Genomic DNA, 23122 nt, shown 5'->3' with positions numbered 1-23122 from the left:
ACCCCATCCATGCCCCCCAAACGGAGAGGCTGGCATCCGACGTCACCACCACGGGTCTCAGAGGCGATAAAGAAACCCCTATCCTCAGGTGGTCTGCATCCAACCACCATTGCAACTCTCTGTGAATCAATCCGGACCCTGGAACCCTGTCCTTCAGAGAACCGGACCCTGGTGCCCACCTTCTCAAGAACCATGTCATCAAGCACAGGAGATGAAAACGTGCCCAAGGAACCAGAAATATCACAGACGCCAAATGACCCTGCAGACGCAACCATAGAAGAGCTCGGGGAGCAGACAGCAACAATACCTTCTTTACCAAAGCCTGGAGTACACCCAACCTTTTTTCTGACACAGTCACCAACCCTAGAAGAGTCTGAAACCGAGCTCCCAGAAAAACCAGATCCTGGGACGGCACTAAGTCTGACTTCTCCCAATTGATTAAAAACCCGTGGTTTTGCAGGACCCCCAGAACTTGGACCACCTGCCTCTGCAAAAGGTCTCGTGATTGGGCATGAATCAAAATGTCGTCTAGATAAGGATGCAGAAATACCTCTTCTGAATGAAGCAAAGCCACTAGAGGAGCCAGCACCTTTGTGAAAATTCGAGGAGAAGATTTTAGACCGAAAGGCAGAACGCAAAACTGATAATGGTCCTGACCCACAGCAAACCTCAGGAACTTTTGAGAGGATCTTGCCACCGGTACGTGTAGGTAAGCATCCTGCAGATCCAGTGACACCAGAAAGTCCCCTTGCCTGACAAATGGAAAAATAGTCTGAATGGACAGCATGCGGAAATGCACTGTCCTGATCCAGGTATTCACCTCCTTTAGATTGAGCACCGGTCGAAATCCCCCTGAAACTTTCTGCACAAGAAACAAGACCGAATAAGTGCCCTGACCCCGTTCGTCTAGCGGAACGTGGGAAATGGCCCCCTTGACCAGTAAGTCCCGCACTCCGTCCAATAATGCTCTTCTCCGTGAACCCTCTGAAGGCAGAGGTGTGGGACGTACCCCTGAATCTGGAGGGACCACCACAAAATCTATGACATAACCATTGGTCACAATGTCTAGTACCCAATGATCGTTTACAATGTCCTTCCAAGCTGAAAGAAAGTGACTCAGTCTTCCCCCAACCGGCCCTCTGCCAGGCCCACAGTGATTGTCAGGACCCCTTCTTGAAACCACCCCGGGTCACAGGAGCAGACTTCTTAGGTGAAAAACGCAGCTGAAAACGCCGTTTCCTAAATGAAAAGGATTTAGCATCCCTAGTAGGAGAAGATCTGGAATGCTTCTTCCACCCTTTACCCGAAGAAGAACCCCCTTTATAAGGTAAGGCATGCTTCCGTTCCTTAAATGCCTTGGAAAGCATGGATGGCAATTGTTCTCCAAACAAGTTACGACCTTCAAACGGCAGTCTCAACAAGGCCGCCTTTTCCCCTGGATCAGCCTTCCAGGAACGCAACCAGAGGGACCTACGAGCCCCAATCAAAGACCCAGATGCCAGAGCCGAAGTACGGACCACATCCGAAGACACATCAGCCAACAATCTGGCCTGCTGCTCCATACCAGCCAGGAGCTCCGAACATTCCGCCCCTTCCTGTACAGCCACCGCCAGTTTATCAAAGTCTTGAACCAATGACTGTGACGCATAAGCAGAATAAATCCCTGCCCTCAGCGCCAGATTCTCCGCAGCAAAAGCCCTCTTAAGACCCGAATCCACTTTACGGTCTGTGGCATCCGTAGGCACACAATCCTCCGGATTGACTGCCGTTTTGCCAATCAGAGTAGCCAAAATAGAGTCCAGGCGTACTGAAGGAGGCAAAACCTCCTCACCCTCAAGTAAGTAAAGTTTCTGAAGGAATCGTGGAACCTGAGCCCTATCCACATCGTTCCACTCACGAAACACCATATCCTTCACAGGTCCCTGAAAAGGCATGGCAAACTTTGAAGGTGTCTGATATTGAGGAAATAAATGAGAATCCGCGTTTGTAGGTTGAAACACTGGGAAACCCAAATTGTCCCAAACATGTGCCATCACTTCCCACATTTCTTCTCTGGAAACATATTTCCCCCCAGATGATGTCGATGGGGCCTCATCCTCACTCTCCGATGAGGATTTCCTAGCTGCTACCGATGAGTGCGCACATTTAGACTGACCAGTCCTGGCCACGCCTGCTTTTAGTGCCCTGGTCACAGCTACCTCAATCATATCCTGCACCTCCTCTCTGGACATGAGGGGAGTACCCCTGCCTGGTACCTGTGAGTTCTCAGGAGTAGTAATGCTAGCCTCACCTCCCTCCTCCGAGGAGGAAGAAGAGACAATCCTACGTCTCTTTGCTGGAACTTTAGGCATGGTAAACAAATAATCACTGACTTGAACCCCAAAAAACTACCCTCTATATAGGCACCTGGTCCTCCCCCCAACAGGGCTCCACCAATCCCTAAAAAGGTCACCTTTTTCATCAAATACATAAAAACCACGGGCAGAACGCCCGTCCTACCTGAGAGCATCTCAGAATTGAAGTCCCTCGGTTCCCCGCGGCGCGGAAACCCGGAAACCAACGCCCCAGCCACAGAGGGCCGGCTGACCCCGTCAGCCGGCCTCCAGTACACGCCTCTCGAGCAGCCATGCTGCTCGTTCAAGACGCGACCCAGCCGTAGCACTCCTCGCGGAGCTCCGCGTCCCGAGGAGTGCCTCCATCGACGACCTCCAGGCCCCGCCGTGCAGGTAAGAAAGGGAAAGAAAACCGTCTAGCGTGGGCTAGACAAAAGAACAGGAAGGGATAAGGGTGGGGGGGAGTTTTGAAAGGGGAAGGGAGGGTCTAGGGGGGAGGCGGGAGGCCTCATTAGTTAAAAGGAAGGCGAGGGAGGGACGGGAGGTAATGGCTCTTGACTGAGCTTACGCTGAGAAATTCAATGGTCCACTTTCTGGCGGGGGGGGAATAACACACCCTACAAATATGCCGACTAGAGGGGACAAACTACAACAAAAATTACTGCAAACTGCCCTTTTACAGACAAAAAGCAGAGTGCACCAGAAGCCTATATGTTATTTTGCCTGGAGCGCTGCAGATCCTCACACCATTCCTGCAGTGAACCTCCATAAACAGCTGGAACGCCACCGACACTTAAGATCTTGAAACCATGGGGTACCCCTCCCCAGACACAGAGAAACCGCGTCAGAATCACCATCTACAAAGCCATCGGTAAATACAAAATGGCCACACGTAGAACCCGACGGCTGTTTTCCGAAGCGCTGCTTTTGCACTCCATGTACCACTTAATCAAATTTAGAAAACATGCTTCTCCAATCCTCAAAGATAGTTTTGTATGGTAGGAATTAAACACTGGAAACTTTATATAGTGAGAGCAACTGCGAAGAAGTGTAAACGTCCCCGACCTTCCACCTCGAGTCCTGCATCTAGAATCACACGCCTACTTCCAGGCCTTTACATTTTCCTAGAAAACCATAGCATCGGTGACTGTTAAAATTCAATCCTGCGGTGTAGCCGGTACCAATATTACAGGCCATTCCCATTGCCAAGGAAAGAGAGGCCGAGGAAGGAAGAACACTAATTCAGTTATGGGCAAGAAGCTTAAATAAACCAATGCCCCTGGAGATGATTTAAATAATCCCAATGCCCCTCGAGATGATTTGTATAGCTCTCAATTTCATCTGACCGGAAGCAGAGCTCAGCACGTGCAAAAGCAAAAGTGCTCGCACCATCTGCACGAGTGATGCTCAGCCTTCATGTTGTTCTCTCACAGCGCCCGAAGGTTTGACTTGGCTCTGCAAGACAAACAACCAGCCGAGCCACTGAAACCTCTGGCATACAAATAACACAATTAACGACACGTATAAACATGACAAAGATCATTAAAAAAAAAAAGTTGTATAAAGTTTCTTTGTACTTTGTGTTTCAAGAGAATACATTAGAATATGTTACTGCATTGATTGACTTTTATAAAGATAACATTTCAAAGAGATGACCAGCTAATAGTGTTTTTTAACTGCATTGTAGAGGGACAGGGCAGTCTTTGCCTTGCTTGGCCCGGCTCGAGTTGAGGTCGCTAGTCCCATGTGACCAAGGGCCGAGTCTGAAGCAGACTTTTGGCCGTAACTATGGCAGGCTCACCCACTGCGAGACACATGAACCTTCAAGGTGCAACTCGAGAGATGCTAATTACACAAACCGTGGCCTACTCTACACAGCCTTCTAGGGGCTCTGCCAAATAATCTCAGCCCTGACATAGCTTTCCTTCCTTGGCCCCAGGGGCGGGATCAGTGATTGCTGCATGGACACAAGTCTGCAAGCCATGCATTTGTAATCAGTTCATTCCTTTCAGTTATTACCACAACATGATTAAAAAAACTAAAAAAACAGATGCCCTGATGGAAAGAGCTTCAATGGGAGAAATCTACACCCTGTGTGGTTTTCTTATGGAAATGTTGATTTGTCTCTCCCATGGATCATGGTTCAGGTGAGACAGGAGTGACTCACTCATGGAGGCTCGGTGCTCATCATGATACCATGAAGTATTCTCTGTGATACCCTCAGCGTGGACTGCTTTAAGAACATTACTTCCCAATGGGCCTTACAAGACCAACTGTCTGATAGGAAAGAACTGTCCAATTGATTGCTAATAATCTATACAAAAATTATAAGTAAGACTTCCAGTTTTCCATATTTACTGATCATTACAGATAAATACAGACAGAAAACCAGCTAGCTTCACCAGTATTTATTTTTAAATATGGATAAACATGGAAATTAAGTTGTTTTTTGAGTGATGGACTCACTCCCTCGAGTTATGACTGAAAGGCCAATAGCTGTGCGGATTGACAGACAATGGAGATAAAAAATAAAAAACAAAGAGAGAGAGAATGTTTCACAATGCACCTTAACCCTTAACAGCTGTAGGTGTGCACACGGATGATACTCGTGTCCTAAGGTAAATATAACTTGCACTCCCGCCATGCACCAATCACCCCACAAATTATAGCACTCATGACATCTTCAATAACATCATTGATAATATCAATGTAATATTTGGAGTAAAAGTTTTGATATAAAAACTATGCATGGCGTGGGTTATACTTACCTTACAGCACAAGTTCTAGTTACTTGAGATACCAAACTATAACTGGTGAATTTCTATGGTTTCGTATGTTTAAAATGTGAGCCTAACTATAATGTCCCTGTGACCTTTAGTTTTTTTAATGAATTTCTATGATATATATATATATATACACACACACACACACACACACACACACATATGTATTGGCAGTCGCCAGTAGTTAGTTATAGAGTTATAGTTAGGACCATGTTTCCATAGGAAAAGCGTTTTTTGACATGCATATATCTTTGGCACTGTTTGACGAATCTTCATGAAATTTTCCAGAATAAGTGTCTCGTTGATTCTTGCTGTGCATGGAACGTGTCAGGGTGATCCGTCAAGCGGGGGCTGAGAAAAAGGGAGCTCAAAAACATTGGTTTTCCCATGTTAATTTACATAGGATTCTTTAGCAACGACTACAGGCCGAACCACTGGACGGAATTACACCAAATGTGGCAGAAAGCTAGCTGTCGGTATGCAGAGCACGCTTTTGCTGATCTGGAGTAAATCCGCTCAGTAGTTTTCGAAAAATTTAGGGAAATTCAAATTTGTATGTCTCTGGCCACAAAGTATTTGAGAATAAAGATGAGCTCATGCAGGGAGAAGCACAGCTCTGATTGGATGCCAACACTTAAAACCAGGAAGTGTTGACAGCCCTCTTGGGACTCAGCTTGAGCTGAGTTCCAGAAAAAAAAGTAAAAATAAGATAAAAAGGGCCAGAGTAGGGATACCCTGACCCCTAAGCACAGGTGGGGGGGGGTCCCAGAACAAAAAAAAACATTTTTTAAAATTATTTTGCCACAAGATTCACGGCAAAAAAAATGAAAAAACAAAAAAACAAGCCCGGGCTCCTACGCTTGTTTTTTTTGGTATTTTTTTTTTATAGGCTCCCTGGTACCAGAGGCATTAAAAATGTAGTGTGTGGGGGGTCCTTCCGCTCCCATCATGCCCCAAGGTAACTATAACTCGGGCCTTCGCAGTGCACAGCGAATTACTCCACGTTATATCATTGATGACATATTCTATGCCATCTTTCATATTCTCACTGCAAAATGTACAATAAAATGATTGATAAGACAACTGTGCATGGCGAGGGCGGAAGTTACAGTTACCTTAGGGCGATCTGCTGCATTCCAATCCAAAAAAATCTGCCCCACTCAAATCCAAAACAATCTGCTCCACTCCAATCCACCCCACTCCAATCTGGCCAACTCTATCCAAAATGATCTGCCCAACTGAAATCCACCCCACTCCAGTCTGTCCCAGTCCAATACAAAAAATTCTGTCTCACTCCAAACCGCCTACTCCAATCTGCCCCACTCCAATCTAGCCCACGCAGTCCAATCCACCTCACCCAATCCTATCCACCCACTCCATCTCAATTCACCCCACTACAATCCACCCCATCCAATCCTCCCCACTCCAATCTAACCCACCCACTCCAATCTAATCCAATCCTCCCCACATCACATCACACCAACCCAATCCACTCCACTTTACCCCAATCCAATCAAATCTACCCTACTCCAGTCCAATTCACCCCACCCAATTCCACCGACTCCAAAACAATCTGCCCCACTCCAATTTGTCCCAATACAACCTGCCCCAAGTCGGTGTACCCCACTCCAAACTACCCCTCTATAATCCTAAACAACCCATCCAATCCAAAACAATCTGCCCCACTCCAATTCACCCACACTAATCCAAACCATCTCACCTTAATCCAATCCACCCCACTCCTCCCCGTTCGCACCACTCCAATTCACCATAATCCACCCCACTCCAATGTAATCCCCACCACACCAATCCAATCCAACCCACACCACACCAATCCAATTCACCACAATCCAGCCCAGTCCAATCTATCCCACTCCAATCCAGTACACCTGATCCCAGTTCAGTCCACTGCACCTCAGTCAACTCCACTTCAATCCTCCCCTCTCCCATCCAGTCCAGTCCAGTACATCCCATTCTGGTGCTTAAACTGAGCCGGTTGCTGGTGCAGGGCCCAGCACTTATTTTTGTGGGCAGGCACTTATTTTTCTGCATCAGGCACTTACTGCAAGCAAAAGACAAGTATGGGAAAGGCGGAGCAGTTAAAGACAGAAAAACGTCACAAAAGGAGAAAGCTGCAAGAGTGAGCTGAAGTGGCTGTTATTGGATTGAAGAGGCCAAAGATATCGCTAGGATTATGCTACCTCAGTATTCTTTGCTCGCAAAATCAAATGCAGCTGCCACGTTTTTTGGAGGAGAGCTGTGGGCACCAGCACATTTTAATTTACAAATGAACCACTGTCCTGCTCCACTCCACTCCACTCCACTCCACTCCACTCCACTCCACTCCACTCCACTCAACCCCAATCCAATCCAATCACACCATCCCAATCCATCCCACTCCAAAACAATACACTTTAACCAACCCACTCCACCTTAATCCACTCCAATACACCCACTCCAATCCACTTCAGTGAAATCCACTCGTCCATTCCAATCCACCCCATTCCAGTCCAATCTATCACAATCTACCCCACTTAAATCCACCCCACCCCAATCCAATCTATCCCATCCCACTCCAATCCACCCCACCCCACCCCAATCCAATCCACCCCAGCCCATTACAATCTACCCCACTTTAATCCAATCAACCCCACTCCAGTCCAATCCACCATACCCCAATCCAATGAATCCAATCCAATCCACCCCAGTGCACTCAACCCCACTCTAATTCACACCATCCAAGTTCAGTCCACTGCACTCCAATCCATCCAGCCCACCCCACCCCACTCAAATCCACCCCATCCCAACCTAATCCACCCCATCCCAACCTAATCCACCCCACTTCCAAACTAATCCAACCCACCCGTTTCCAATCCTATTCTTCCCACTCCAGTCCAATTTACCCCACTCCACTCCAATCCACCCCACTCAAACCCAATGAATACAATCCACCCCATGCCACTCCACCCCAATCCATCCCACTCCAGTCCAATCTAACCCATTCCACGTCACCCTTACTCAAGCCAATCCTCCCCAGCCTAGTCGTATCCACCCCTACCCAGTTCCATCACTCCAAACCACCTACCCCAATCCAATACACTCTACTCCACTGCACCCCGATCCAATCCACCTCATCCCATTTCAATCCACCCCACTCCACTCAATCCAACCAAATCTATCCCAATCCAATCCACTCTACCCCACTCCAATTCACCCCTCTACTCCAATCCAATCCACCCTATTCCTCGACACACCACACCCCCACAACACTCTCTCTGCCACAGAACCACTGAGCTCAATTTCCCTATACTCAAACCTACCACACGTTACACCCCCTACTCCAATCTACAACACTCCAACAAATCCACTCCATGACACTCTACTCCCCCACTCCACTCCACTAACTCTTAACCCTGCTGAACAGTAGCCACACTGGTGTACAACATGACAAAATAACATTGTGAAAGCCAATAGCCCTTGTAGAGGCGAGATCTATTGGCTTTGCCAACGCCTTTTTTTTTTTTTTTTTTTTTTTTTTTTTACTTTTGCAGATATTTTTTTATTTATCCACTTCAAGATCCTAGTCCACCGTCTTGGATCAGTAAATAAAAAAAAGCACAGCATCATTGTTTGTACTTGAATCTTTTTATTGTTTTTTCATATTCATAATTGCATTACAGGCTTATAAAACAGGCACACTGTACAGACCTACAGAGCAGTAGGGGAAAGCTAGAGACAGTACTCCCGGCATAATTTGCAGATGTCATGTGCGTTAATTGGCAGTTAAGATATCTGCAATTAGTGTCCATAAATTATATCTAATATAAGAAGGGAGTGCATCAGGCCTAAGTTGTAGTACACAGACCCCTATCCGGGGCACTCGTCACACCAAGTTTACAAGTTGTCCTGAGACATCCTCTCAATGAACAGCTCTGTTACACAGCCTCATATAAAGATGAAAGCTCAGCATTAGCAGCATGTGAAATTAAATAATCTCAAGAACAATTAACAACTTGGAGTCTGTTTCAAGCATCCCCCCCTACCCCTGATCCCGTGGTTCTGCCTACTCCCATCCAAGTATCTCATGCTTGACCACAAGGGTTGTCTCCTATCTGATCCACTGGGATCTCAGTCCTCCCAAGGGGAATGCAAATGAAGTACATGCATCGCTAGACACACATCAGCCAGATCCTGCACGCGGGCAGCTCATCCAGTCATCAACCATTTATCGTTAACCACGGCTGTTCCCGTGCCCAACCTCCGCCCAAACTCCTGCAGTTTATCCAGCATCACATCCCAGCCAGTCGCCAGGGGTATTTACGCATTCCCAATTTGTACTCCTTCTGCAGCGACACTCCCTCAGCTTCTGTCACATGATGAAAGATTTCTCCCACACCATTAAAAAAGGCACAGCATCATGACGTGCACATGCATGTTGACACATGCATAGGCATTGCTAGAAATGGGGTCTCTAGTTGGTAGTCAGTTTGCACCCTGTCCAAGTACAGACCCTCACTCTAATCAGGATAAGGGAGATGCCCACTCAGATAAGCCCTGCTCACCCCTTGATAGCTTGGCACGAGCAGTCAGGCTTATCTCAGAAGCAATGTGTAAGGCAGTTGCACATAACACACAGTAATAAATGAAAACACTATAAAAGGGCACCACACCAGTTTTAGAAAATAGCCAATATTTATCTATATAAAACAAGACCAAATACGATAAACAGCCAACATACAATAATAAAAATATTAATTCTGCAAGATTTACTCCACAATACAGTTCCTTGAAGTCGCTAGCTCCACCTAGGGCTATCACAGTGTCGTGATCAATAAAACCAAGAGTTCAGGCCAGCCGTGGCATTGCGTGCCAGCTACGGTGTCAGGGAGACCCGTAAACAGTACCTTTGAAATTGCTGGGCGTCGTGATCCTTATGGTGATCTCTGGAGAGCGGCATCGCTGGCGTTGGTTCCAAAGTCAGTGCGGGGGTCATCTGGCCCTTTAAGTCACACGCGTTGCAGATCGAACTCCGGGCTGATGAAGTCAGGAGTACTGGCATGGATGCCGTCGGGACTGTGGTGCAAAGTGGGATGATGCGACTTGTGGTGCCCACAGGTCACGGTGCAGGCAGCGGCTTGGTGACTGCGTCTAGTGGCGTCACGCAGACCAGGGCTGCGGTGTGAAGCGGGGCTGTGCAACGTGCGGTGTCACCAGGTCCCGGTGCAGGCAGCGGCATCATCATCAGTGAATCGCTGTCGTTGGTAGGCCCAAGCCGGCAGTGCGGGACGGGACAGTGCTTCATGACCCTCACGAGCAGGGTCCACAGGCCACGGTGCAGGCAGGGATACCTGGTGACGACACTGGAGTCGATGGTGCTGGCGTTGGTGGACCGGGGCTGTGGTGCAAGACGGGATGGCGCTTCATGTACCTCACGTGCGGTGTCCACAGGCCACAGAGCAGGCAGCGGTGCCGGTGGCAGCAGGAGCGGTGTCATCTACGATGCCCAGGCAGCGGGGTAAGCAGGCGATGCCGGAGTGTGGGGCCCACAGGTCACAGTGTGAGCAGCACCTCCGTGGAGTCGTCCTATGACTGAATTGGTGAGACCAGGATCGCAGTGCGAAATGGGGCAGTGCAGCTCTGTGCGGCATCAGACCAGCGGCATCGTTGATGGCGTTGCAGTGGTTTTTCTCCTTGAACAGCACAAAACACACAGTTCCCAGTGCTGGTGGAAGAGGAAACTGAAGTCTTTGATATCCCAGAGACGTCTAGCAGGAAGCAAGCTCTACTCCAAGCCCTTGGATAACTTTCTTAAGCAGGACACACAGCAAAGTTCACCCTTTGCACTCTTTTTAGGCAGAAGCAGCAACTGCAGGCCAGTCCAGCAAAGCAGCAAAGGGACAGTACTCCTCCTTCAGCTCTTCTCCTGGGCAGAGGTCCCTCTTGATTCCAGAAAGATTCTATAAGTCTGGGGTTTTGGGTCTTCTTTTTATACTCCGTTCTGCCTTTGAAGTTGGAAAACTTCAAAGAAAAGTCTCAAGTGTTTGCAAGATCCTTCCTTGTCCAGGCCAGGCCTCAGACACACACCAGGGGGTTGGAGACTGCAGTGTGTGAGGGCAGGCACAGTCCTTTCATGTGCAAGCGACCACTCCTCCCTCCACTCTAGCTCAGGTGGCTCATCAAGATATGCAGGCTACACCCCAGCTCCCTTTGTGCCACTGTCTAGGGGAGAGGTGTGAACAGCTCAACTATCAAACTGACCCAGTCGGGGAATCCACAAACAGGCAGAGTCACAGAATGGTTTAAGCAAGAAAATGCCTACTTTCTAAAAGTGCCATTTTCAAACTCACAATCTAAAAACCAACTTCACTAAAAGATGTATTTTTAAATCGTGAGTTCAGAGACCCCAAACTCCATATTTCTATCTGCCCTCAAAGGGAATCTGTGGTTTAAAGTTATTTAAAGGCAGCCCCCATGTTAACCTATGAGGGAGATAGGCCTTGCAACAGTGAAAACAGAATTTGGCAGTATTTCACTGTTAGGACATGTAAAACACACCTTTTAAATACACTGCACCCTGCCCATGGGGCTACCTAGGGCCTATCTTAGGAGTGCCTTACATGTACCAAAAGGGAAGGTTTGGGCCTGGCAAGTGGGTACACTTGCCAGGTCGAATTGGCAGTTTAAAACTGCACACACACACACTGCAGTGGCAGGTCTGAGCCATGTCTGGAGGGCTACTTATACGAGTGTCACAATCAGTGCTGCAGGCCCAGTAGTAGCATTTGATTTACAGGCCCTGGGCACCTCTGGTGCACTTTACTAGGGACTTACCAGTAAATCAAATATGGCAATCATGGATAAACCAATCAACAGTACAATTTACCTACGGAGCACTTGCACTTTAGCACTGATTAGCAGTGGTACAGTGTGCAGAGACAATAAACCAGCAAAAACAGACCTGAAAAAAAGGAGGAAGAAGGCAAAAAGTTTGGGGATAACCATGCAAAAAGGTCAATTTCCAACAGGCATTTACCATCACGTTGGGGATACCATGCATTCATGTTATACACAAGATGACACATGTATCTGTACAACATTGCACTTGTATTTGAAGGGGTGGGAGGGGGTTGTTGATGCTATTCAGCACCAGAAACAACCATGTTTTTCACTTTTTGCCGTTGCTGAACAGCAACTTCATAAAGCATTGGCAAAGGCAAATGGTGCAACATACTGACTTTGTGAAAGCTTGCTTCACAGTTCTAAGTGTTTTAGTAAATGTTTTCATGTTTTTTTGTTTTTTAAAAAAAAGCTTAGTTTATTTTTTCAAGAATGTTTTTTCCTCAAATATTGATTTTTTTTCCTACTGGTCAATTTGTTGCTTTAACAAATGAGCATGTTTTTCACAATTCACTCTGAAACCTTTTAGGGTGAAAAAGGTTGAGAATCAGAAGTCACTTTATATAAAGATGGTAATAAAATCTACCCAATCCACTTTTTGGGGGGAAAACTTAATTTCCCGGGCTCCAATTCAAATTTTGCACAGTTCATCATACAATATATCATGACAATTCTGGTAAATGCTCTCCCTCTATAATAGTCACATAAGTTTGATACATGGGACCATTTCAACTAGAAACATACAGTTACTTAGGACATTTAGAAGTCAAGACTGCCACAAAAAATATGAATACACTTGAAAATGATACACAGGCCTTACCTTTGCTTCACATTTCCTGTGGCATGCATACTTGCAAACTAGAGGGAAGTAAAGGGAAGAAATATTACAGGCAAATCAAATAAGGACAGTGTGTTCAAGAAAATAATGTATTAAACACAGGACATGTTTCTGCAGGACGAAGAGTAAAGTAAGCAAAGTTCTGTTGTAGAAATAATAACGAAAAACCTGAAGTTATATCGATGATTCAAATTGTGGAGCTCAAGAGCGCTCATACCACTGAAGGACTGATATGTAGAAGAAATACTAAACTAATTCACTAAAATGAGAGCAGTTACCTCCAAGTTATCTGGTAATACTGTGCCTCACTTAAAGATACTGCAAAGTAGTAGTAATAATAGTACTACTAACAATTTTATATTGTGCTTGCTATCAGTTTTGAAGGCTCGTAGCACTATAAACACCAGGTCCAAACTCAAACATACTCATATTACCAACCTTCAACATGATGAAATGCCGAGTCTCCCTCCGCTGACTTTAAGTTACTTGGAGTAAGAGGTGCTCCTGGTTCAGTCTTGAAAGTAAAATAAGTACTGTTTCGGAAGAGAAGCAGTACACTGTAAAAGGTGGGTATTTTGCAGTGTAGGGATGGGCAAAGTAGAAGTTAGCATGAGTATTGTGGAGCGTGTAGGTAACAGACTAGTAAATGAGACTGGAGTACTGTGGTAGGTGAGGACGGAAATCTGTGGGACCTAGGACTAGAACAGATTAGGCCAGACAACATAACAGGAGTGGCTAGATCAATGAAGTTCAGGGGGACCACAGGTAGGTCAAGAAATATGCTGGAGGTTGGATATTAGCACTGTAGCATGTGGGGAAAGAACATGGTGGACCTAGTATACTAGAGAAGGGGGTTCTGGCATGGTACTGGATGACAGGCTAGTGCCAGGTAGGAGACAGGGAAATGACAGTGTTGGTGTGTCTAAACCGTAAGGGGAGAGGCTTCTACAATCCAGAAAGTAGGGCTAATAGACAGAAGAGAGGAAGCTCTAGCAGTGATAAAGTGTGCAGAGTCCGAAGGGCAACAAAAAAGATATTCAGCAAGACAGGAAGAGAAGGCAAAATGTTTGGGGGGGGGAGACCACCCTAAGGCTGGCAGGTCTAACACTAGTGTTGCACAGAGTAGACATAGCAGACTGTGCTTGAAAAAGTGACAATGTGTGGCTAGTCAAGTGTAAAAGGCGGGTTAGTGCGTTGTACGTGAATTATAAGAGATGGGCCTAGTACGGTTTATGACTACACGGTCATTCAGAGAAGGGAAGAAGGAAAAGTATATTTAGGAAGAGACAAGAACCACAGGTTATGTACTCCGTGAATGCTATGCCATGTTATATTACTTAAGCCCTTTGAAAAGGTACCACTTGAATAAACAGTTCAGGTTAATCCAAATGACATGCGGACCCAGGACAGACAACCTTAACCGCCTGGTATCAACACCCATCAGACATGCTGCACGTTCCGATTACAGGAGTAAAAGTGACTGAGACAAAAGCAGTGCTACTGTATATGACACACTATCCTCCGGGAACTTTAAATCGCTTGCAACCCCACCTTTATAAACTAGGACAACAAAAGGAGTCAACCCTACAATAGGATACTTTGAGTTACTTAGCAGCAGCATCTTATTTATCACCTGAAATGGATTGTACAGGGTTCATCTCCAGCTCTCACCTGTAATGCGCTCTCAGGTATAGTTTAAGGCACCCTGGCTTTGCCGAAAGGGTCCCTTTGAAGAGCGATGGCTCCCCGGCCTTCAGATATAGCTACGTTGCTCTAATTTTCTGGAGATCCATTCTGGAGGAGAACGTCAATAACTTCCCTTCCACTCGGAAGCGCGGGGTTATGTTGGGGCCAGAGAGCCAGAATGGAGGCAGCACAAGACCACGAGACAACTCCTACACACACCCGCAACAAAGCGGGTGGAAGGTGGCAAGACAGCTGTTGCTGTAGCGCCATGACCTTTCATTTCTTTGGCTGTCGTTGCTTTTCATTAGGCACACACATAATAGCACTCAGAGACCTTCTGACGGCTGTTGCGTCATAGATGCTTTCAATAAGGGCAACTTTCTCATGCCAACACCTTGGCACGCCTCTGCCACATGATATTGTCACAAATACAAGCAAACAATTAACTGCAAATGTCAAGAGAACAATGTGTCTCTGGAGAGTCTCTTCCATGTATTCAAAAAGCCGCATTTATATATCCGGGACACTAGTGCCAAAAGTCATCGGCTGTGTGATGGTGCGTGTCCCTGAAGTAGGGACACTGCAATTATGTGGCAGGGGAGGACCAAACTATGTGGCAGGGATGACTAAATTATGTGGCAGGGATGACTAAATTATGTGGCAGGGATGACTAAATTATGCAGCAAGAAAAGCCAAATTAGTTGGTGTAACGTGACACATTCTGTTATAGTATTACTTCATTATTTTGCCATTTTTACTCATGGTAACAGACTCTGGATAACGATTTCATCTCATTAGTACCTGTAAACCAACCAAATGTAGCAATGAGCAACTGAAAGAACACTAGTTAAATTTTGAGACCTTTCACAATGCTGGAGCACATGTCGCCACATTTTTACTAACTTTTAATCCGTTGGAGATGGAAAAAAATGCTTTTAAAATTTGCAGATAATGCAGTAGATGATGGATTATGTGGCAAAAGCAGCAAATCTGTAAGTATGTGGAAAATACCACAGCTGCAGAATCACAAAATTCTAGCAGTCTCACCCTGAGACATGTTTGATGTGAATTTAACTCACTATAGTGAATAAACACAAATTCCTATAAACATGAGCTATAATGTGGATAAACAAGAACTACTGCTGTACTTGTTCACTACAGTACTAGATTTTTTTAATCACTTAAGACATACTCTGTTCCACAGCTAGGCGACCTAACACATGGAGTGGTGCATGCAGCCTACTGAAAAATCCACAACTCTCTGGACGAGGGTATTCCTAGTAAGTCACCTCTACTACACATGTTTTGAGAAGGATTCTTACCTACATTTCAGGCTCCCAAACAACAGCTAAACAGCAGACATACGCCCAGATACATTTTATACTGAAAGATTATGGCCTGGGCCTACTAAAGAAAGATGGGAAAGGGTCGGGAGCACAGAGACACTTCCATGCCAAAAGCAACTGCTGTATTCTATTGTGACTTGTAAAGAGCATGGCCAAGCACCAGGGGCCTCCCAGGGCTGAGAATGGCATAACCAAGGGAAGCTCTTAACACGAATGCTCCAACAGCCATGTCTTCAGATCTTTCCTAAAGGTAAGTTCATCTGCAGAGTTCCAAAGCATAAACAAAAGAGAATTTCATAATTTGGAAGCAAGAAAGGAGAAAGACAGACCACCGCTTCTATTGTTGAAGACTCTGGGAATCACTGCCAGGTGAGAGGTTGAGGATCTCAAAGATCATCCTGAAATGTAAGGTTGTGTCAAATGACACAATAGACTTGGACCCTTTTTTTTTCTTCTTATAAACTATAAAATTCCCTACGGAGGATTGTTTGTAAGGTAACATTTCGAAACGCAGTAATGTATCTCTCACAGCAATTCAGGACTTATCTGGATTCTGAAAAAGGTACTAGAGTCAATAGGTACGGTACATTCCAGTACACAAAAGCACAACTCAAATTTAACAGCTTAAATGAATCATCTTGAATTTATAAAACAATGCAGCAGTCAAAGTAGAACTATGGGAGCAGGTGTAATTTAATCTCGGAGCTGTAACTGGACCCTACACATTCAAAAGTTACAGACCTTGGATGTTTACACAAAACCACTCTACCATCCATATATTACTGCCAGAATTTGAAGTGTTTTAAATGTCACTGATAAGCCAATACAATCAGGTTATTTTGTCTTATAATAACTCTAACAAAGGTCACCAGCAATGGAATGAGCTAACGCATTTGTGATGTGATCACATTTCAACACACAAACGCATTCCTTCCAGTACAGGATAAAGGAAGAACACAGTTCCAAAGGGCTGGAGGCTTTTTATGTACGACAAGTAAACACACAGACGGAAATCAGAGCGACCTCCCACATTTTCTTCCTCGCAAGTTTTGTTAAGGTTGATATCTGTGCCCCTCTCGTCATGTCTCAGCAAAAAGAATAAACTATTGAGAGTTCAAGGATGGCGCAAGTTTTCAACCCCCTGATGTCACTTGAGTTAAAACGGTTTGAGGTCACTTCAGCCATCCATAGTACTTTAGGGAATTTAAACTCCTGGGATAACCATACAATTAATGCCCTAGCCTTTACGAGGATATATGTAGTTTTTTTTTATGTAGTTATGAAGTCTGCATAGAAACTTTAACAGGCAAGAACATTTAGGACAAAGCAGCACGTTCGATGACTATTAAACAATGAACTTCAACCCCTGTGTTTTTGCATGGAATGTGCAAAAAATGGCATTTCTGTTAGGCCTCGCTAATGCAGGATAACGTTAGTGTAACACCCGGATCTAGATGTTTCCCCTAGTTTTATCTGTTCCACCTGCACATAAACCATCTCTTAACCTAACAGTTCCTCATATCCTCTGTTACTACTCTTTGAGACACAAGCACAGAAGTGTAAACTAGGTAATAACATTAAATATTACTAGCATTGTCGATTAGTCTATTGTTGGGTGCAAGAGCTTCCACCTGCCCATTGTCAGGCAAGAGTCCACAAATTCCTATTTTTTTCATGAGCGTTCCACAAGGAACATTTTTGTATTGACTGTCGAATACCTTAGTGGTGAAGGTGGACCCATAGGTGTACTGTCCTTGGTATAGAATACAGACATCTAAATCAGACATTTTCAGGGTTGCCAAATGCAGCTCGTATGGAAGAACTGTACACGTCATTAAACCCAGTAGTTAAATGAAAACTATGTCATTACTCTACTTCAACGTAGCAAAGTTATGTTTATGCGTTTTACTATATGTGCACGACAGAGAGTGAAAGTTTGAGTGTGTGTGTTTTTCTGTCTAGTACGGTTAAACTGCAATTGTGTGAACGTGTGTACAAAAGGCTGTTTATAGGCTTCTTTGTTATAGGTGTTTTCTAAGAGGCAGTATCCTAAATGTTTGAGAAAGGTAATGTATAAAATTATGCGGAAATCCTTGGGCACGGAAATGGCCCGTGCTTACCTCTAACATACATACTTATGTCACACACAGTCACATGTACTTAAGTTGTGTGGGCTACAAATTCACTCACAAAAGTTAGTTGTGTAGTGCAGACTATCCTATGTATTAAATCAAGACACACATACAGCTCTGGTTGTAACTTACAGCAGCAAAGCCTCCCGATCCAGTGCTGGGCATCTCCCGGCATTCTCAAGAGAATTCCCCTCCCGTTCTCCGCTGGATAAGGCCTCTTCCCGCCTACCTCCCGGCCCAGTCCACGGGAGTTTGCCTGGAGCAGACCAGGGGAACTAAAAGAGTCGCACGAGCCACTGCCCACTTCGATGCCGTCCTCGCGACAGCTGACACGGGTGGGGGGCGTTGCAAGAGGGCATTTCAGCATTCCACACATCTGCTGGCTCTGAAAATAAAATCCAATCCCGGCCCAAGATGGGGGATCCCGGCCTTCTGTTTCAAGAACAACTGTCTCGCGGGAGCCCTGCAGTGTGGTCTGGATGCCTGTCCTGCACAAAGCTCACGCCCATGGGATCTTAGCGAGTAAATCCGCTATTTAACAAAATGAATACCGCTAATGGAATGTGTGTCTATCAATGCAGGAATCGGAAGGACTTTCACACTTGTGCAGTTGTCCTTTATGCCTTATAGCAGGGTGCTGGTACTGGAGTGCAGAGACACTGCCCATCAGCATTCAAGTTCATCCACACAGGTGTATGAATTGTTATATCACACAATGTTCTCTCCCAGCGCGTCTTTTGCAGTACACGAGCAAAGTGACACTTTTAATTAAATCCCTGCGGACTGTACACGCTAAAGTTCAGAAAGTCAGGGTGAAGCCCTGCTGTGTTGTGTGCCTGTGTACCCACAGTTTGTACAGTACAAAGCCCACGTCCCCGACTTTTGTGACTGGAGAAACACTAACAATTACTGTAAGAAAAATAACATATCAGTTAATTATGTATAGTGAGGAAGATATTACTTCGAAAAGTTGAACATGGTAGTATGTAGAGTGATACAAATAATCTTATCCCTAGAAACTAGAGCCTAAAACGCGAGACATAAGATATGAGCAGATTTAATGCACAGGTCCCTACAGGGCACAACAAAGTCTGCTTTGCTCGAAAGTGTGGGGTTGAACTATTTCTATATAAACCTTCCTCAACCACCACTGCAACTCTCAAGTGTCCCCCAATCTGTGTTCTTCACCAGGCAGTGGAATGGACCCGACCCTCCCTGTAATTCTACATTTGTCACACACGAGGCATCATTCTTTTTATGACCCATGCTTAAAACTGTATGCGTACATGCCATGCCGCAAGACCCGATTCAGGCGGGAGACTCCCGATTTTTTTGGAGCAAAACATATCGCTATTTTGTTTGTCTCCCGTCAAAAATTGTCTCTGCTTCAATAGTAGTCAATGGTGGAAATACATTGTCACCAATATTATTTTTAAAATCTCCCACTTGTCTCCTATAAAATGTTGGCATGTATGCATTTCTCATGTTTTTTTGCACAACTGTGCAACACTTGACGCAAGGCCCAAATGGCCAAGACCGAGCATTAAGGCACATTTACAAATATTATTCCCCATTGTACGGGGAATAACTCCAGAAGAAAAATGCACTCACATTATATTGTTTTTGCACAGTGGATAGGTTAATGTACATTAGAAGCAGCAGCTCAATGAACCCAACTAATCCCACTAACCAATCGTCAGTCACCTCAGGTGCAGAATAAAGACCTACAATTCAAAGCTGATATGTTAACTCTGAGGTTACACTAACGTTGTCATTGGGGTGATTCCACTCAAGGTGATGAATTAGGGAAGCCAATTATGCAAACTTCGAAACTATATAATCCCTGCATGTCAAGGATTTTACTAGCACTTTTGAATTTTGTAAGTATTGTGATAATGTAGGGAGTTCTAGTTCTAAGGCAGCTGCCACTCACTGGAAATCCCCACCTACGCATCTGGAAATTAATCACAGGCTGTTACGATGTTCCACTTCCTTAAGAACCGGTTTTGATATCCACCCTTCAATTATTTGGAAAACAATCAAAATCACTCTGAACATCCCCAGAAGTACAGCGCTATTATTTTCAAGCTACACGTCAATGAACTTGCTGCAAATGGGGGCAGTGTATTCTTAGCTGGTAAATAACAATAAACGAGTCACGGGTGGCCACCCAACGACAAACAGCTGATGAAATAAACTTGTGCTGCTGAAGGAAAGGCAGGACAACAACTAGCAATTGTGCTATCAGCTGTTGGAGAAGGTTAATTTTTTAACTCTTGTTTTATTGGCATCGTTTCACATTAAGCACGATTGTCAGGTGATCCTCTTCCAACACTTGCTGGAACTGAACACACATTCGGGAAATCCCAGATCTTCCATTCACTACTTGCAAAATGTTATTTTATGGTCTGTACCTTTGGATACTAAAAAAAATGTCCTTCAATCTTTGCCAGCGAAAAAGCTTTCAAGCCCATGGTGGTAAATTGCAAAAGCCACATAGCATTCCTTAGAAAACCATAAACGCCCATCTCACCACTCAAAAATCTCTAGTACTTGCTATAGCTAGAGTTCCCTAAGTGAGAACGTCATGGGTGGGCGGCAGGGTTCAGGTTACTGGAGTTGTCTCAACAACTTGGATATTTATCGTAATGTATACTTCACTCAAAATCCCGCTAGGATTACCAGAAATCTAAATGGGAGCGCAAGTTAAACCTTAACAAACAGAGTAGGTTACTAGAGGGAGAGACGCAGAAGTTACAGCTACTATTAATGTGGCAGTGGGTGCTCGATGCGACCCAAGTTGGGCGGCCATGGCTCAGCTTACCCAGGCTACTGTGGGCCCCTAAACTGGGTTTAGCCAGTCACTGGTCTCTTGACCTCCCACAGAACTTGGTGATCCAGTGGAACTCACACATGGGTTCACTTACTGAGTTGTTTGGTCATTCACCATCAACATGTGGATCTATTGACCGCTTTTTCACCTACAACACGTGAATCTATTGTTACGATGGTACAGAAGGAGAAGAAAGAACGGCTATTTTACAGACCAAAACAGTGCCCTCGGGTCAGATTTGGAAGGGAGCTTTACTCTTGCAGGATTTACAAGGAAAGGGCTTAGAACTGCCATTATGGGTGCTCAGATAAACCATGAATGACTACCTAATTCAGAAGTATCAAACTACAAGCAAGTTTCGCTAATTGCAACAAGTAAAGATTGGCCATGGATTTGATGACCGTTAACGTCCCCCACCAGTCATCAGTAACTCGAGACAATGAGCTGAAGTCTGCAATCATTGCCACATTTTTACATTACACTGTGGGGGAGCAGTGTAAGCAGCAAGCCAGCATATGTGGCAGAAATGCATTGTGGGCCCTCAGATGCATGGCTCGCTCTGCAGCAATACGCTCTTCTCTGAATACCAATCTGCCCAACATGGAAAGGTGCCTGCCCCATGTGCAGTCTGCAGTGTGAGAAGGACCCGATCGGGAGGCCACACCAGTCTGTATCTGAGAGACCAGTGGAGCAGATCCATTGTAGGCTGCGAAGCAGAAAGAAGAGTCCTCTGATGAACAGCCAGCCACCTTGCATCATCGGCCGAACACCATCAGGAGGATCAGCTGCTTGCTTCTTGTATGACTTTGCATCCAAGATGAGTTTGAATGGACCAGGGGTCAAAAACGGAAGCCTGCACCTATCTGACAAGTGTGATCTATGAGCAGGTCTGACCAGGAATGTCTGCCAGTGAATCCATGACCTAGAGACTGTCACTGAGGCCAATATTAGCTCTACTTTATCTTTTTTTCACGTAAGTACTATTTTGTGCTGTAATTGACGAGGCAAGTATTTATTAAAATGATAACAGCAAACGACATACCACCCATAGGGAAGATCTTGCCACAATTGGAAACATTTTTTAATGAATGTAAACACTGTAAACAGACATTAGAGCTTATTTTCTAACAAAATACTTGCTAAAAAGCAAAGGTTTAGAGATCGTCCTGAAAGGGGGTTCATGCAATCGACCAAGACTTCAAGATTTGGAACAACACATAGCACCTGGGTAGACAAAGACATCAGGCTGTTATTCCATTTTACAGAGCGCTATAGTGCTTAAGAGCACGGAAATATTTGTGGCACAAGAGAAATATGTTGATGGTAAACAAAATAATGCAAAGGCACAAATACTGATAATTAGAAATCAAGCGGTAGGAGAAATGTCATCCATCATACAAACGATAAACATCACGATGGCTGTGAAAATATCCATACTAGAAAATGACACTACAATTTGTGGCAGGACAATTCAACCATGAAAAATCAAATGCCGAAAAATAGGACAATCACACATTTCTGTGCCTGGCTGTAAGTCCAGAAAGCAAGGACATCAGCTAATTGGGTGGGACATCAGTTACTGTGCCACAGAACTTCTACTCAAGGCTTAATTTGCCACAGAATATCTACCCCTATCTTAATTTTTAATTGCGCTTAGAGGCAGCCATCCATTAACATAATTTTTTGTGTATTTGTAAAGCGCTGTATCACCCGTGAGGGTATCCTAGTGTTGTGCCTAGCTCTGCCTAGGTAGGGTAAGTTGGGTAATTGAAAAGCTAAGCCTTCAGCTTCTTGTGGAATTCAAGATGAGATGAGGAGGCTCCGATGAGAATTGGGAGGTCATTCCATGATGTGGGAGCGATTTTACAGAGTGTCCATCATCCTGATCTGGTTCTGTGCTTCACAGCTGGGTGGAGAAGAGGCACAGGCTTCCAGGCGCTGAGCGAGAGTTAAACCTGCACACCCGGGCAAATCACAGAGCTGCTCTCATGCTGGTAAATAGTATTACCAGAGCAGGAGCAGGGTCTTGATTGGTGTGTGGGAGCCTGTTCAGTGTCCACCAACCCATGGGGAATCGAGAGTCGGGACCGGAGCAGAAGAACACAGACAGCAGCTGGCCGCATCAGATAAAATAAAAAAGTACTTCTTTTTTTTGTTAATTACCCCAACCCCGACCAAGTCCCCCCAACTCCTGCCCCACCACTTGTGATTAATAGCAGCCTCCGCTGCTATGACTGTAACTTAATGAATTATATTGATTGTGCCTGCCTATGT

General features: G+C 45.2%; 1 protein-coding gene across 4 annotated transcripts in view; it reads right to left on the bottom strand.

The window, feature by feature from the left end:
• The window catches only part of TNS3 (tensin 3), a 752439-nt gene that overhangs the window by 429873 nt on the left and 299444 nt on the right, over positions 1 to 23122 (bottom strand). For all 4 annotated transcript variants that reach the window (XM_069216157.1, XM_069216170.1, XM_069216149.1 and 1 more), the window contains one exon: positions 12834 to 12871. In XM_069216157.1, the coding sequence (XP_069072258.1) occupies positions 12834 to 12871 (38 nt within the window). The remainder of the gene's footprint in view (positions 1 to 12833; positions 12872 to 23122) is intronic.

Source organism: Pleurodeles waltl, chromosome 2_1 (genome assembly GCF_031143425.1).
Source record: "Pleurodeles waltl isolate 20211129_DDA chromosome 2_1, aPleWal1.hap1.20221129, whole genome shotgun sequence".
In the NCBI taxonomy this organism is placed as follows: domain Eukaryota; kingdom Metazoa; phylum Chordata; class Amphibia; order Caudata; family Salamandridae; genus Pleurodeles; species Pleurodeles waltl.
This window is presented reverse-complemented; position numbering and strand designations above follow the sequence as displayed.